Source organism: Biomphalaria glabrata, chromosome 12 (genome assembly GCF_947242115.1).
Source record: "Biomphalaria glabrata chromosome 12, xgBioGlab47.1, whole genome shotgun sequence".
Taxonomy (NCBI): domain Eukaryota; kingdom Metazoa; phylum Mollusca; class Gastropoda; family Planorbidae; genus Biomphalaria; species Biomphalaria glabrata.
In genome coordinates, this window is record NC_074722.1 from 33,402,222 (window position 1) to 33,418,083 (window position 15,862).

Below are 15,862 nucleotides of genomic sequence, written 5' to 3' on the forward strand. Positions count from 1 at the left end.
GCTCTAAAAGCCCTTCCTTCAAGAAACATTACCAAAAAAGAAAGGCAGAAAACATCAAAACATGGACGAGCCTGTCATTGTAAACAAAAAAATATCTCATTCAAGGCAAAGGGCAGGAGCGGAAGAAGACGGTGGACAGATCATGTGTGGTGCCCCAACAGCTCAACAGACTCATGGATAGGTGAAGGTGAAATGCATACATCTTTTGCCAAGCTGGCTCCATTTTGTAATGTGTCTAATAGAAGTTAAAATGTAATCAAACAATATTCCACCTCTCTCTCTTTTTAGTTTCCTCATTCTAAGCTTTCTTCTCTATCATGTCTATAAGCAAAAAAAATATTGCTATTTATGATGATTTGCCATTTGCATTCCATTCCTCAATTCATCATTTGCTCAGGATTCCATCTATCCTGCGACTAAATGAAATCGTGTAGATAAGTTTCTCACCGGGTCGTGCGGACCACATCATTTGTTACACTGCATTCAACATCGCTGCTGTATCAAATCTGACGTCAATATTTGAATATCGCGTGTCCTGGGCAGCGATTGCTTTATTCAGAGCGGTGCTGCCTGCACAGATAGCCTCAGAATGACCACCCCACTCCCACCTGCCCATAGCTGAGCATTATGTCAGTGAAATGGATTCCATCCAACCAGCGATGTTTTCCCAGAGATATTGATATATCAAGTTACTCCCTATCTTGATATTCGCAACATTTCTCTTTAGCCTGCTCAATTTTTACAAAGCTTATATTATACCAACTCTGTTTGTCTGTCCGTCTGTCAGATAAAAATTGTGAACACGTTATTTCTCCCACAGCCATTATCGGGTCAAGTTGAAACTTTGCACAATTATTCATTGGCAAATATACAAATTAATCAAGTTGTCAATTAATTAAGTTAAAAGTAAAGTTCCCCTTTCAGATCTTGCGATCTATTGGGCAGATGATATAAAGGTCATCCGTGTCTGCAGCCCGCGATTAACGAGGGTGTCATTGGGCCAGCACAACGAACACACGCAATTACTTTTACCCAACTAATGTCAAGAACCCAGAGGCGCCCTAAAGATCCCAAAATTAAAAATCCAAGTCTTCACCAGGATTCAAACTCGGGACCCACGATTCGGAGGCTTAGCTTGACCATTCAGCCACCGATCCTGGTAATTAATAATTTTGTTTCTCAAACAAGGGAAATTATCCTTAGTATTCAGAGGATTGGCTAAGTATGTGTTTTTCCCCTTACGTCTCGAGAGACGATCTTTTCCCTTTGCAACTTCTTGTGTGACTAAAGAGGCCAATCCATGATACACTTCTGCGATCGCAGGTTGGGCATATGTAATCACCAGGCGCCATTGCATTTTCACCCTTCTTTCTGCTTCTGTTGTGTATGACATCTGCAATCCGTGACCCTTCCTTTATGCTCTCTCTCCATGTGGATCTATCCAGTGCCACCTCTTCCCAGCTGCTAGTGTCGATAGCACTTCCTCATTGGTTATCTTATCTTGCCACCTTATTTTAAAGATCCGCCTTAGGCTTCGGAGGTGGAAGACATTCAGCTTTTTTTCCTGCCATGAGTAGGTTGACCATGTTTCACTTCCGTATAGCAAGGTGCTCAACACACAGGTCCAGTAGATTAAGGCTTTAGTATTGTTAGTCAGTGTAACAACACTTGTGCCAGATGTGACAACCTTTTGATGGTATGATGTGTTGTTATGCCGGGGATTTTACTTGAATTCAATAGCTAACAAAAATGACGATCTAGAATCACAATTGACGATTCTTTGATAAAACAAAACTCTGGAACTTTATTAAATACAACGTAAGTACAGTTTATGTACAAATTACAAATCAATGAGCATGGAACATATTACAAAGGCTTTAGATCAAAGCTCCTAGAAACGTGACTGACTACAAAGGCATTATTTTATCGACTGACTTTACTACCTCCAATTCTCTGGCGCTAACTCTTTTCAAAAATGTCTTTGTTTAAATTCAAATCAACCAATAGATTTCAAACATACTAATTACGTCCCTTGGGTAAATCCTGACTTGAAAGTCAAGTGTCTAAATTTGAGGATTAAATCCCGAGACTCATGTCGAGGGCTTATATTACTTTCAAAAAGTGAAATGTACAAACAATTCTATAATGTAATCTGTGACATATTACCCCCCCTCTCCATTTAGCATTTGTATGGTAATAGAAATGCTCATATGTATACATAAAATACCATACATGAAACTATAGAAAAATGGTTGAGGTAACATATGACAAAATAAAGTCAACTTGGAGATAACAACAATAATAAAAAATGTAAATGCAGTGAATAAAATTATTGATGACTTTGAATACCTGTCTTACTATTCAAGTGGTTATGAAAATGAGACAATGCTTGTCATGAATAACATCAAAAGTTGTATAAAGCATAATACTTGGATAAATTAAATCTTGAATTGAATAGGTTACTTCTCTTCATGGTGCTTCATGATAATATTAAAATATGACATTATAACTCATTTGGTTAGTACTAATGTGAAAATGTGTACATGGAAAAATATATTGCATATGAAAAATTGACATAGAAAAAAATGATGTATACATGACAATCTTCTGAAAAATAATACTCAATGTGAAATAAATCTCAACATGTGTGAAGCAATAAAAAATTTCAATTATAAGTCATGTATCTGTACTATTATAATAAGATATATGCAATAATAATATACCTGAAATAAAATACCTGAAATAAAATGCACATGATTTAAAAATTAAAATGTCTGATGCATGTCATATGCAAAGATGCTGAAACATAATAAACAAAGTATCTTGAATGAGTGACTTTCCTCAGTGGGTTGCTTGGTGCTGAAATAAATACAACATCTGATATAGAACTCCTGTGGAAAAAGTGAGTAAACAAATTAATTGATTAAGTACTACTGAATACTGTTCTTCCTTGACGAGTATGAATGATAATGGATCAAGTGACACTACATATGCTATAGTACATATGTAAAGTAGAAATGTTAAGTTCGGAACCCTTCTGAATTGCCAACATGGATGTGCGTTTTCTAAACTTGAAGAAAAGGTCTTTCAGTTTATGAAGCTGTTGTCTCCATGTCATAATGATCTCACAGATAATGTCTGATTGAACCGCGTTTGAGTTTGGGGAAAATAAGAACTGTCCGAAACCAAAACTCAATTTTCTGGTTGATGAACTTTGACGCTGTAGAACAATGGTAGCAGAATGCTTTGCATTAGAATGTTCAATAGAGCAATGACTGAACATGTCTGAGTTCAATCGGTCGATACAGCCATGTTGAAGAAGTTCATTTGTTCCTTTCTGAAGAAAAGTTGCCCCTTGAGTGGACTGAGGATGAAACTTGGTGTTGTCAATGTTATTGCTTTCTGAGTTACTTTCAAATTGCAGTACTGGAAATGTTTCAGAAACACTGGTAAAGAAATCTGCATAGTTTGTAAACACTTTAGTGTCTTTCACTGTTTGTAGTGTTATGTCATCCAGAGTGATGACCTTTGGAATGTCACTTTGATTTGCTGCTGCTATGTCATTCAGAGTGATGACCTTGGGAATGTCAATGTTATTTGATGTCGGTAATGAAACATCTATCTCAGGAATGGGTGTTGATGATGTTTCTTCTTCCTCAGGAATAGTTGCTAAGCTTGTAAAATGTTCAACTTCTGCTTTGATGTCTTCATTATCTGTTTCATGGTAATGTTCAAACATATGAACATGAAATACTCTGGTAAACTTGTTGACATTGATTTCATAAAGCAGGTTGGAAATCTTTCTGGTGATGGTGAATGGACCTTGCCATTTGTAGAATAGCTTGTTACTCCAATCTGGTAACAGTAAATTGACTTGATCTCCTTGAGCAAAATATCTTGATTTCATGTGTTCATGTAATATCCTTTGACTTTCAATGTTCTTGGTTGTAATGGCTTCTTGAGTTGACTCACATTCTTTCAAATGAGGAATACTTGTATGAGTGTTAGAGTCAAGTTGCATAGTTTTTCTTTTGTCTGGTATAGCCAAAGTTGATTGAATATAAGTATCTGCTTCTGGTTCATGAGACTTGTCTTGATTGTAGCAGAAATGTTCAATGCATATCATAGTATTTGATGCAGATGCTGTCTTATTCAAGTCTTGATGCATGAAGTCATCATCAGTCGTTAGGGATGGGCTTGTATTGTCAGGTAGGGATGGACATGTAGTAGCAGGTAGGGATGGACATGTAGAACTAGTAGCAGGTAGGGATGGACATGTAGTAACAGGTAGGGGTGGACATGTAGTAGGCAGTGATGTCCCTGTAGATTTGCTTGAGTCATGATTCATAGATTCATTGTCAATTCTGACTTTGTAGTCTGGTTCATTCTTTGTTTTAGTTATGTTGCTTTTCTTTTGAGTTTGTTTCTCATCATAATCCCATTGACAATGTAAACATTTATTAATGTATTTCTTGACATCTTTGGTCAAGCTAGGCCAATAATATTCTTTGGCAATTCTCTTCTTGGTACTTGTTACACTCATATGTATGGTGTCATAAAATTCATGCTTTGCTTTAATTATTTGTTTTCTGAACTTCTTTGGTACATATATTTGTTCAATGACATTGTACTTGTGGAAAGTAATCTTCTTGAGAAATCCATCTTCGAGATATGCTGTACGCTTTCTTAATTGAGCTTTCTGGTATATTCTTGTTAATGTTGCATCATTCTTTTGTTCAGCTTTGAATTCGGTATTTTTCAATTCTAATAATTCTCGTTTAAGTTCTTCTTGCCGTCTTCTGTCATTTTCTCTGTCGAACTCAGCTAATTTATTATCAAACCATCTTTCTCGTTCATGTGAAGGAATGTTGAGTTTTTCTGCTAAAGCTATGGCTTCACCTATTATGTCTGTTGTTGAAGTCATGTTACAATGTACTTTTGCTTGATATTCTTTTTCTTCCTGTCGATGAACCCATTCTTCTGGTTTAGGTACTTGTTTTTCTTTAGCTATGTCGAATAATTCTAACCATCTTTGTGTTCTTGTCTTTGGAGACATGTTGAAAAATATACCAACTTGGAATGTAGAAATATAGTAACGTTTTGAATATAACAAATCAATGTTAGTTATGCCGTAACTGGCTATGAAGTATAACTTTGTTTTACAGTAGAAGTACTACTGGAGTCGTTGTGTTCTAGAGCTGGAAGCCATATTTAATTTTTTTTTGTTAGTTTCTTGTATTGTAGCAAAATGTTCAATATCTGGATTTTGGCTTTATCTCAGATATTATAATAATATAGATCTAGTGACAAAGTTCTTGAAGCCTCAATTTGCTAATAAATTCTTGACAGTAGACTTGTAGTTACTGGAGTCGTATGATTGATATATAGATCTATTGAGCCGAGTACTTTTTAGATATATAGATCTATTGAGCCGAGTACTTTTTACTGGTTTAACAGTTGGTTAAATCTGGTCTTCTGTTTACTTTGTGCTGCACAAATGATAATTTACTGGTCTTCTTTATAATGCCAGTTATTTGATTTACTGGTCTTTTATATTGCCAGTTATTTGAGTTACTGGTCTTTTTTATAATGCCAGTTATTATGTATATTGGTCTTATTCCTTTTGCCAATTACATATAATAATAGATTTCGTGAGTTAGACGTAACTCTAACGAAAATCTTTATAAAAGAATTATCGATAACCAACTGACCTGTTAAACACAGAAATTCTGTCCTCCGTTAAATAAGAATGAAGTTCCTTTGAAGAGTTTTAGAAATTGGTCCTAGATCTTGAATAAATTTCGTTAAAAGTTGTCCATGAACTTTTGTTAGTCGGAGAGTGCCAATGTAACAACACTTGTGCCAGATGTGACAACCTTTTGATGGTATGATGTGTTGTTATGCCGGGGATTTTACTTGAATTCAATAGCTAACAAAAATGACGATCTAGAATCACAATTGACGATTCTTTGATAAAACAAAACTCTGGAACTTTATTAAATACAACGTAAGTACAGTTTATGTACAAATTACAAATCAATGAGCATGGAACATATTACAAAGGCTTTAGATCAAAGCTCCTAGAAACGTGACTGACTACAAAGGCATTATTTTATCGACTGACTTTACTACCTCCAATTCTCTGGCGCTAACTCTTTTCAAAAATGTCTTTGTTTAAATTCAAATCAACCAATAGATTTCAAACATACTAATTACGTCCCTTGGGTAAATCCTGACTTGAAAGTCAAGTGTCTAAATTTGAGGATTAAATCCCGAGACTCATGTCGAGGGCTTATATTACTTTCAAAAAGTGAAATGTACAAACAATTCTATAATGTAATCTGTGACAGTCAGCAATATGTTGTCCCAGACTCTTTTCTGCAACCGTGACATGGTGGCCTTTGCCTTGGCTATCCTGTTTATGTCTTTATCCAGAAAAGTGTTGTTGGATATGATGGAGCCAAGGTAACAAAAGTGATCAACAATTTCTAGTGGTTGGCCATTAATGCTTACTTGAGGCGCAGTGTTTGTGTTTTGGACAAGTATCTTAGTCTTGTTTTGACTGATGTTTAAGCCGAACTTCTGGCAAGCAGCAGATAGTTTGTCAACCAGGGACTGTAGCTGAATATATATACATATATATATCACATGACTATGAAAAGGGTTCTCTCAAGCCTAACGCTGCAATCACTAAGTTAATAGCAATGAATAGATCCAACTAGTTCAGTTATGCCACGGGAGACTCAGAAATCTACGACACCCTTTTTACGGACTGCATCCCTTCGAGAAAACAGATTCAGCGGAGCTACCGCGGATCAATTCTACACTTTAGGCAGAGAGGTCGGATAGCAGCGCACCATGGGCCGTAGCTTACTCACTCACCAGTGCCGGCCTTAGGGCACTGCAACCTATGCGGTCGCAGTGGGCCCCGCATTTTCATAGGTCCGGTGCTAATTCTAGTTGTAAATTAATAAATTAAACCATTTTAACTTATAACAGTGTTCTCGCGGCCTCCTGATTTCCCATGACCTCCTGGAAATCTCCTGAATTTGCAGAGTACACTAAAAAGTCATGAAAATTTTCTGAAATTATAAAAATATATTAAAAAGTCATTAAAAAATGTATTGAAAAAAAGACAATATAGTTATTTTGGGTTGTCGTTCAATATAGGGAACGTTAACCCTACTAGCGATTAAAAAAAAATAATGGCATTGTCATAATTGTCATTATTTCTTTTAATAAAAATATAACAATAGGGCGAAATTTAATCAAAACAGGAAGTTCTAGTACTTTATTTACTGTTATAGTCACTGGCATATAAATATAGATCTAAATCTATCTCGGTCTCTTAAAAAAAATCAAAAGCGATTTATCGCTAGTCGACAGTAAATCTAAAAGGCAGATCTGAATCTTTATTGTCTTTTTATTAGAAAACTACTTTCTACTGTCGATGGTTCGTAATGCTAATTTGACCGCAATCAGTACTTAGTAAAGTATGAATAAAATGCAAATACGAATTTATTTTCTGAAAAAAAAAATCTTAGTTTTCAATTCATTATCATTATCCTATCCACACTAGGCCCCGCGCACTACGTTTCGCATAGGGCACCGTAATTTGTAGGACCGGCCCTGACTTCACTATTTCCTCCTTTGGCAAACAAGAAACGTACAATCACGTTTATCATCTTACATTAATTTGCTCTCTTTCTGACTTCCCATATCTTTTACAAGGTTTTAGGTTTATTTCTTTTACTCACTATTAAGTTGACATGATTCCCTAATCCACCTTAGGCAGACCCTACTTCCACTACAGCCCAACATAACCAACACCCTGTACGGCAGTGCTGAACAACTGAAGAAAACAGCACACTATTTTTCCTTGGCACAGTCTGCAAAAGAGCTGACAGTTCAGTAGAAAACAGCTGGATAGAAGAAGATGTGTAAAATCAAATGTGTAAGCTCGAAGTAACTTTTAACTATTTACTTGGTGACAGTGATCAGTCAATATGGCGCCCTTTTGGATACTTGTATGTCTTACATTTCTCTCGAGGTTTCATTATATCGCCTCCATATTTCTTCATACTGCATTCTTTTTTTTTTTGTTGTTGTCTACGTTACTGAATTTATAAACTTGATCTAAATAAGCAAAATTTAAAAAAAAATCTTTTTTTTTTTTAATACCAAGCTTATATCTATATCTATCAATAATGTACAAGCTATTTCTTTTTTTGATAAATGAAATTATTAGTTACCATTAATTAATTGACTAATTTGGTATTTTTTTAAAAGTGTATTCATGTTAGGTACAATAAATAATTGTTTAAAGTATCAACTTGGAGAATGCGTGAGTAAGAAATAGCGATAACAGTTATATAAGGGACTAAACAAATTTAGCCATATATGCGAATACTGAAGGATTAGTTTACCTTGCTGGTAGCAAACAAAATAAAAAATTACCAGTAATTAATTGATTAATTTTTTGTTGTTGTGGATTCATGTCTTGTTTATGCCAATGAGTAATTGTATGCAGTTTCAACTTGATCCGAGAATGGGTGTGGGAGAAATAACGTGTACACACTTTTTACCAGACAGAGTGAGTTGATGTACGCTTTGTAAAATTTGAAATGTAAACAAGAGGAGAATCATCGCGAGAATCCCCAAAAGATCTACACTATTGTCTTGCATAACTATAAACCAAAATCTGTAAGATAGGTCCTGGTGCCACGACAACATCTCTAAGCTGTGTTGTATAAACACACTTCTTGTGTGAGTCATTTAGTTGAGAAAGTCTTAAGCAGACGTGAGAACACATTGTTTTATTTACGTAAGCGCTTAAATATAAATCAACCACGTGATGCTTTATCTCATGTTTTGATTGGACCACCTCGAAACATGCGCAGTACTCTCCTAGTGTGGTACCAGCTAACATCAACAATGGGATGCTCGGAAATAGGTTATCCTGGCGATGATCTTTCTAGTTCTTTTCGATTTAGTTTTTTTTATTCCGAAATGGTCACTCTAAAATGACCAGAAGGTTAAATCTTTGAGAGACAAATGTTTCGCAAAATCATTGACCAGTAAATGTCAGGCACTTTCCTCTCAGTAAAAAGTAAATCTCCCCTTTCATATCTTGACCCCGGTTCAGAAGCCAAGCGCTCTAACACTCAGCCACCATGCCTCATTTCCTCTCAGTACTTGGGTTTATTAATATGTTATCTAGAGACAGCGATGTAGCAATTAAGGCTTAAAAGGGCCACATGACCAATAGGTCCCAAAGCGGCTTTTCAAATAGATCGTTGCCTGATCATGTTGTATGCGCTTCAGAGTGCCGTCAGGAAGGTCCCGAGTTTGAACCCCTGTCGCCGTTTTCTCTTGCCGTTTGAGCTAGGACTTGAAACTCTTTCTTTCTGAAGGAACATACAATTCGTATAAACAAATAAACAACAAAAACGCTTGTCTAAGGGAAAGAACTCCACACTTTCAAGACAACTGAATCAGAATTAATTTCAAACATTTTTATTGTCGCAGCAGAAATTATGTTAACAGTTAAAGTTAATACGCATTAACGAAACGTATCGTTACGCCTGGTCGTGTAGTGAGAGTCTAGACTGTCTACTATAAGGTCTAAAGTCAGTACTAATAATACACGAGTTGAATATTGGTGAACTTTAAGGTCCGCAAATAGACTTAATTGTACAGATTAGGAACTGTGAAAAAAGTTGTCAATTTTTAATATGTAAACAAAAATATATACGTTTTGAAAAAGGTTGAACAACGCATCCATTAATTTCAATGTAAACCTTGTATAGAAAAGCATAACGTATTGGAAAATATGAACCTTGGATGAACTCCCAATGGTAACAGGACAAGAAAGCATGGGCCTCCCTTAGTGCTCTGGTAAGAAACTCTGCTGTTGTACGTGTGGTACCCCATAGCTAAAGTTGCAGTTGAAGTGACCCTTCAGTTACCTGCCCGCAGCTCCTTGACATCCATCTTTGTTTCCTCTGCCTGCCTCATTCGTTTAAGCAGAAATTGAAGAACTCCAGCATGTCATTTGTAGCGAAGTTCTTTCAGTCGAATGCACGAAGCCGAAAGAACTGTAACGTCATTTTGATAGCTAGCATCAGAATTTCGTCGTCATAGATACCCAGTAGTTTAGAGGAATGGTTCTGCATATAAATGTTGCAGATTTAAAGTTGAGTTTTTCTTTTGGAATCCACTTAAAACGACTACGACAGCATGTGAGTGTACGAGAAAAGTTTGGTTCATTTGTGGGAAAAGTATAAAATATCTTTGAAAAAATATCAGTGGTGTCTGCACAAATGGTGCTCCAAGTATGGTAGTATGTTGGTCTGGATTTAAATATTTGGTACCTCCCGTATGGGGGACGAACGTATGCCAAAGCTTCAACTTGATTAGATATTGGAAAAATGACGAGAAATAACGTGTTCAATTAACTAAGGGGACGAAACCCTAATATTTAACCATAGCTATAAATAATGAAGGATTAATTTCTCTTGTTGAAAGAGTGAGTTGATATAGGAATTGTAAAAAAGGAAGTATGACATTGTAATGCCATGTTAGTCCATCGTGAGCTACCTTATACACATGGACACACTCTGAGGCTTGGGAAGAAGTCTGAAGTCAGTCACTCGTACTGTTTTACAGTGTCACTAAGGAAAGGTCATTTCGCTGGCCACTCAAACGTATTGGCTACCCGCGTCCATTTCATTTAGAAACATGTGTAGCGACATTGGAGATTGAGAGCTTTGTGGGGGTGGAAAGCAGGGGCGGGGAAGAAAACAAACAGAACGTATGTGTGTGTATATCGACTGTGGTCAGGGGCTGTAATTCAATGCTACTGCAAACGAGATTAAAGGCCTTATCCCCTGAGTGTTATTGGCAAGTGAGTTACTTCCCCCTGCCTCCCCCTTTCACCTCCGCCCTTGCCTGCCGCTTTGGAGAAAAAAAAAAAAAGTAAAAAAACTGTTTGAATGGTACAACTTTCCTTACAACTTTTATTAGAGTTTTAGAGCGTAATTTTTTTTTTTCTTAACCCTTTCTCTCCTAACTGACGATACCAGCGTTGATTCCACTAGAATGTGGTAAATAATTACGGAGAGAAAGAGTTAAGACATATTTATTTTATGAAACGTATTTAAAATCTAGCAAGTAGACACTGTGTACGTCCAAACTATTTGTAGTAGAGAGATCTGTGGGCCAGGTTCATTCATTTGTTTATTAAGACTTTGCTGATGCATCGTTAAGAAAGGTCAGAGGCGTAGTTAGAATGGACATCGCCCCCATTATAATTTGCATTCGTTCCCATGAAAATTTCCCTCACACTTGATCTCAGATTAAGCAGAAATTTCGAACAATAATTATTTTTTTACCTGACAACACAAGCATCAATAAAAAAAAAAAAACAAGTTAATTAAGTATCGGTAATTAATTATTTTGTTTTCTATCTTGAACAATGGAAAGAAATCGTACTTGACAGATGTGGTGGTATACGTTGAATTAGTCCCCTTGAGGAATCCTGAACCTTGAGTGAACTTTTTTTTGTATTCATTTAAAAAGCGATCATGTCAACATTCACCAAGATATCCTCTTCTTCCTTCACAACTGATCCCGACAAGTTATAGGATCATAGCCCAAAGAGAAAGCTAAACAAAAACAATTGATAACAATATTTCTATCGCACAGATTTATATGTAGTCACATGACTGATCCAATCTATACAATTACATTTAGTATAAATTTCGTTGTTTTTTTTTTTAAATAAATATTTTTGTTGAGCGGAAAAGGACAAGTAATTTTGGTGTCACGGAGTTTTATCTATTTTTTCCCCCGGGAAATATATACTCTTTTTATTTTTTTGATTTATTTGTAGTTGATATATTAATTAGTGTTTATTATCGATCCGCAGTGACTGAAGTTCTAGTGTTTCTAAATAACCTTATTGCGCCGTGCAAAGATATGGACGTTACGCCATTAGTGAGACAGAGACCAAAAAAAAATCCCCCAAAACAACAAATGTTTGCAAATGTAAACAAAAGAAACACTATTGACATCACAAATTGCCGCAGTTGGCAGCTCGCATGAATTCAAGCTGTAAAAGAATAGAGATCACATTCTCGGTGCTAAACTGTTCCCGTGAATCCGTTACCACCCCGCCCCCCCCCCTTTTTTTAACACGGCGCTCTATTCGGGACACGCAGTCTACCCTCACCGTCTGTCTCCCCCCCCCCCCTCCCCAGTCCTCTTTGTTCTTGTATAACACACTTGCATTTCAAGCGATGCTTATCCGATTGGGAATCAATAGAAAACCATTCGATCCTATTATGCATCGACCCGCTCTATCCCGACACCAATCAATGATTGTAACTATCCGGGAACGACTTTGAGGATTAAACTATTCAGCATGGTGGTCCCCCCCCCCCCCCACGCTCAATATGTCTCAGTAATAAACACTGAAATGAAAGGATCGTTTCAGTTTACAACTTCGTGGGTCAATGTGAGCTTTTTACTTTTCATGGCTTAGAGAGTTTCTCAGAAATAGTGGCTTCAAGGTTAGTAGCCAACTCTAAATTATGACAAGAATGTCTTGGATACAAATATATGAAGCTTTGTTTTGAGATTGGAAATAATAGTAAGTCCGAAGACCAATGAGAAAGGCAGTATTTCCCATGGATACGCAGCCCCAGTAGCGACCTATATACCTTGCCACATCAAGCGCAGACAACACCATTTTCCGCCTGTGGTCGATGAAGATTTTTCTTTTCGTCGTCTGCGTCTGTCCTCGACAGCGGCTTTTCTTTTGGTATCAAATGTGTATCCCATGGCCTTTGTAAGTGACCTCCAGCTGTCTCGTCCTGAGGCCGCTTGCAACCAGGTGCCCTCTTCTATGTCAGTTAAAGCAATTTGACGCCTAAGCTTGTCTTTAAATCATATACGTGGGACACCTCTGTTACGTCGACCACCTTTTAGCTCACCAAAAGAAAGTGTTTTTGGCATACTTCCATCCCTCTCCGTTTTGATTCTCATTTCTGTGATTCTTCTAATCAGCCAGCAGGGGCGTAGTGAGGAAAAGCGTGCGTCCGATGCAAGGTACTTTATTGGCGCCCCCACTCCAATTTTCCATGAACATCATAAACAAATTTAGGCTGCATGTGGCACCCCCTCAGAATGGCGCCCAGGGCATCGTTCCCCATAGCCCCCACCTCACTACGCCTCTGTCAACCAGGAAAACCAACGACTCGGCAGAGTTTAAGCCATTGACTAACACGCATAATTAGATTGACATGAAACATGCGTAGGACGTAATTATCTTCTTTTTTTTGAAGTAACGTCTGTAAAATATAAGATGAGATACGGGATAATTGCCCAGTGTAACTGTCGAACCATAAGAAGTCCCTCTAAATTGTCCTATTCGGTCTTCTGAGATTTAAAATATTGATATTGAATTACATTTTGTACAAGCACTTGCAAGCTCTTCAGGTTATTCTTATTATTGTTACGTTGGTTGAAAGCTTAATGATATCAAATTCAATTACAGAGATGAATATAAATCAAACGAGGATATAACTTACAGTGAAAACATAACTAAATGGTAACATATTTAATACAACAAGACTTGACTTGACTGACAGTTCGATGTGATCAATTGCAACCAATTCCAAACAATAAACTAAAATGAGCCTTCATGAACCCTTTATATTCAGTGAACCCACAACCCAGCCATGTCTCTTTTGAAAAATCTCTTTATGCAAAATCTTTTTAGAAACTGCAATTATTCTCCACTCTTTCCTCATAAATTATTTAGATTTTTTTTACATTTTATTTATTTATTTATTTTTTTAAACAAAAGACAAGGTCTGTACCGAAGCGATGGTGGATGTTTATATTTAGAATCTGATTTTTAAAAAAAATCTTCGCTGAGCCACTTCACCAATTTACTGGACTCGATGTTCAGTAGACCTTGACAACATATTTTTTTTATATTTTTGTTTAGTCCAACCTAGATCTACTCCAAGTAAAAGATATTAAAAAACGTAATGCACCATTGACGTGCACAGTCTTAGGCTTGGTAGGCCTCTGGCTTCGTGAGTCCATTCTAGCAGGATAGAAGACTTCAAAGTAAAGTAGCAATTATACATAAAATACTGAGCCATAATCTTCAAATACAAAAACAAAATTTAATAAAATACTCTGAAAGACACAAAGATAAAGCCTAAAGGTATATCTCTCGTTCCATATGCTAGGACAAAATTTTACAAATGTTCCTTTTGATCTAGTGCTATATTAGAGCATGGAATGGGTTGCCTGAGCTAGGCTGGAAAACCAGTGACTTGGCAGAATTTAGGTCATTGGTTAATATGCATGACGCGTCGGACGTAATCTTCTTTTTTTTAAGTAACGTCAGTTTTGCATAAGAAAAGAAACAATCTACTGTGTATAAAATGAAAAGGGGAAAATGGTTCGGGCAAAGTCTATTGTGCTCTTCTCTTGTTAAGAATTCTTCAAATATATTAATTGTTCGTAGAAATATTTTTACAAAGCTTATATCAACTCACTCTGTCTGTCTGTCTGTCTAGTAACATTTTTAACACGTTATTTCTCCCACACCCATTCTCGGATCAAATTGAAACTTTGCACAATAATTCATTGACATAGACAAGACATGAATCAATTTAAAACAACAACAATTAGTCAATTAGTTATTGGTAATTAATAATTTTATTTGATCCAAGTTTATCAGTATCTCTGTTTATAAAGTCCGTGTATTATTCACACAGAACTAAAATTTATTTTATTTTTATTCCTCAAGAGAGTCAGGAGTACAAATGTGTGGCCAGTGTACTATTCTATGTCAGCCTGACCTTAAGTATCGAGTCAGCATACACTCTCCAATACTACGACGATAATGGGATCAGTATCAGACTTATCGACTGATTGAATACCAGCGGACTTAATAGAGTCAGTGGGTCTTAGCTCAGTTCGCCTACAGGCTGATCATAACTGATGTTGTTTTGTTTGTGTGTAAGATATCAGTAGGGATAGTTATTAATTACTGAATCAAATATGAATACTGTTAGGGACCTTTTTGACATAGTGATCAATTTAGGTCTAGACTAATATTAATGTTTGGTACAATACAATACAATTTAAAGCTTCGTTCTCCGTAGAAGTCTTGTACCTTACGTAGTCCAAATATCGATCAATTTATATATCAATCAATCAATCAATCAACCAACCAATCGTTCAATCAATCAATCAATCAATCAATCAATCAATCTATCTATCTATCTATCTATCTATCTATCTATCTATCTATCTATCTATCTATCTATCTATAGCTGTGTGTTTGTCTTTCTGTCCGTCCGTCTAACCTTACTTACAGCCAATCAATAAATCAATCAATAAATCAATCGATCAATCAATCAATATTTATCTATTAAATATTCTATTTATCTATCTATCTATCTATCTATCTATCTATCTATCTATCTATCTATCTATCTATCTATCTAAAGCTGTTTGTCTGTCTTTCTGTCCGTCCGTCAAACACCTTACTTTAAGCCACTCCGCTGTTTTAAAACACTTAAAGTTTCGCTGTCGTGTTTAGTTATTACTGAATAATTAAAAAAGTGAGTACTAGTTGACTTACCGAGGGTGAGCCATTAGGGTGATGCTAACGACAGCTCGCGCCCTTGTCGCGGAAAAGGGGGGGGGGGAGTTCAAATTACTTTTTAAAACGAACCAACTTGTTGACCTTGCGCCATCTGGTTTGTTTCAAGTCGCACTTAATTGCTCACCACACACACAAACACAGCAACAACAACAACAACAAGCGCACACA

At 36.4% G+C, this 15,862-nt stretch overlaps 1 protein-coding gene across 1 annotated transcript; it reads right to left on the bottom strand.

Annotated features, from left to right (window-relative positions):
• Window positions 1–1,634: 1,634 nt before the first annotated feature.
• On the bottom strand, window positions 1,635–6,343 carry LOC129922192 (uncharacterized). Its single transcript, XM_056007229.1, has 2 exons — window positions 4,264–6,343; window positions 1,635–4,233 (listed from the first exon to the last, which is right to left on the bottom strand). The coding sequence occupies exons 1-2, from the start codon at window positions 5,054–5,056 to the stop codon at window positions 2,975–2,977; spliced, it is 2,052 nt and encodes a 683-aa protein (XP_055863204.1). The 5' UTR covers window positions 5,057–6,343; the 3' UTR covers window positions 1,635–2,974.
• Window positions 6,344–15,862: the final 9,519 nt, after the last annotated feature.

What these genes read in the sequence shown, in the direction of transcription:
- LOC129922192 (XM_056007229.1), bottom strand. Translation starts at nt 5,056, where the DNA reads ATGTCTCCAAAGACAAGAACACAAAGATGGTTAGAATTATTCGACATA. An exon ending in TACTACATGTCCATCCCTAC is followed by an intron (nt 4,234 to 4,263) that starts CTGCTACTAGTT and finishes GTCCATCCCTAC; the next exon opens with CTGCTACTACATGTCCATCC.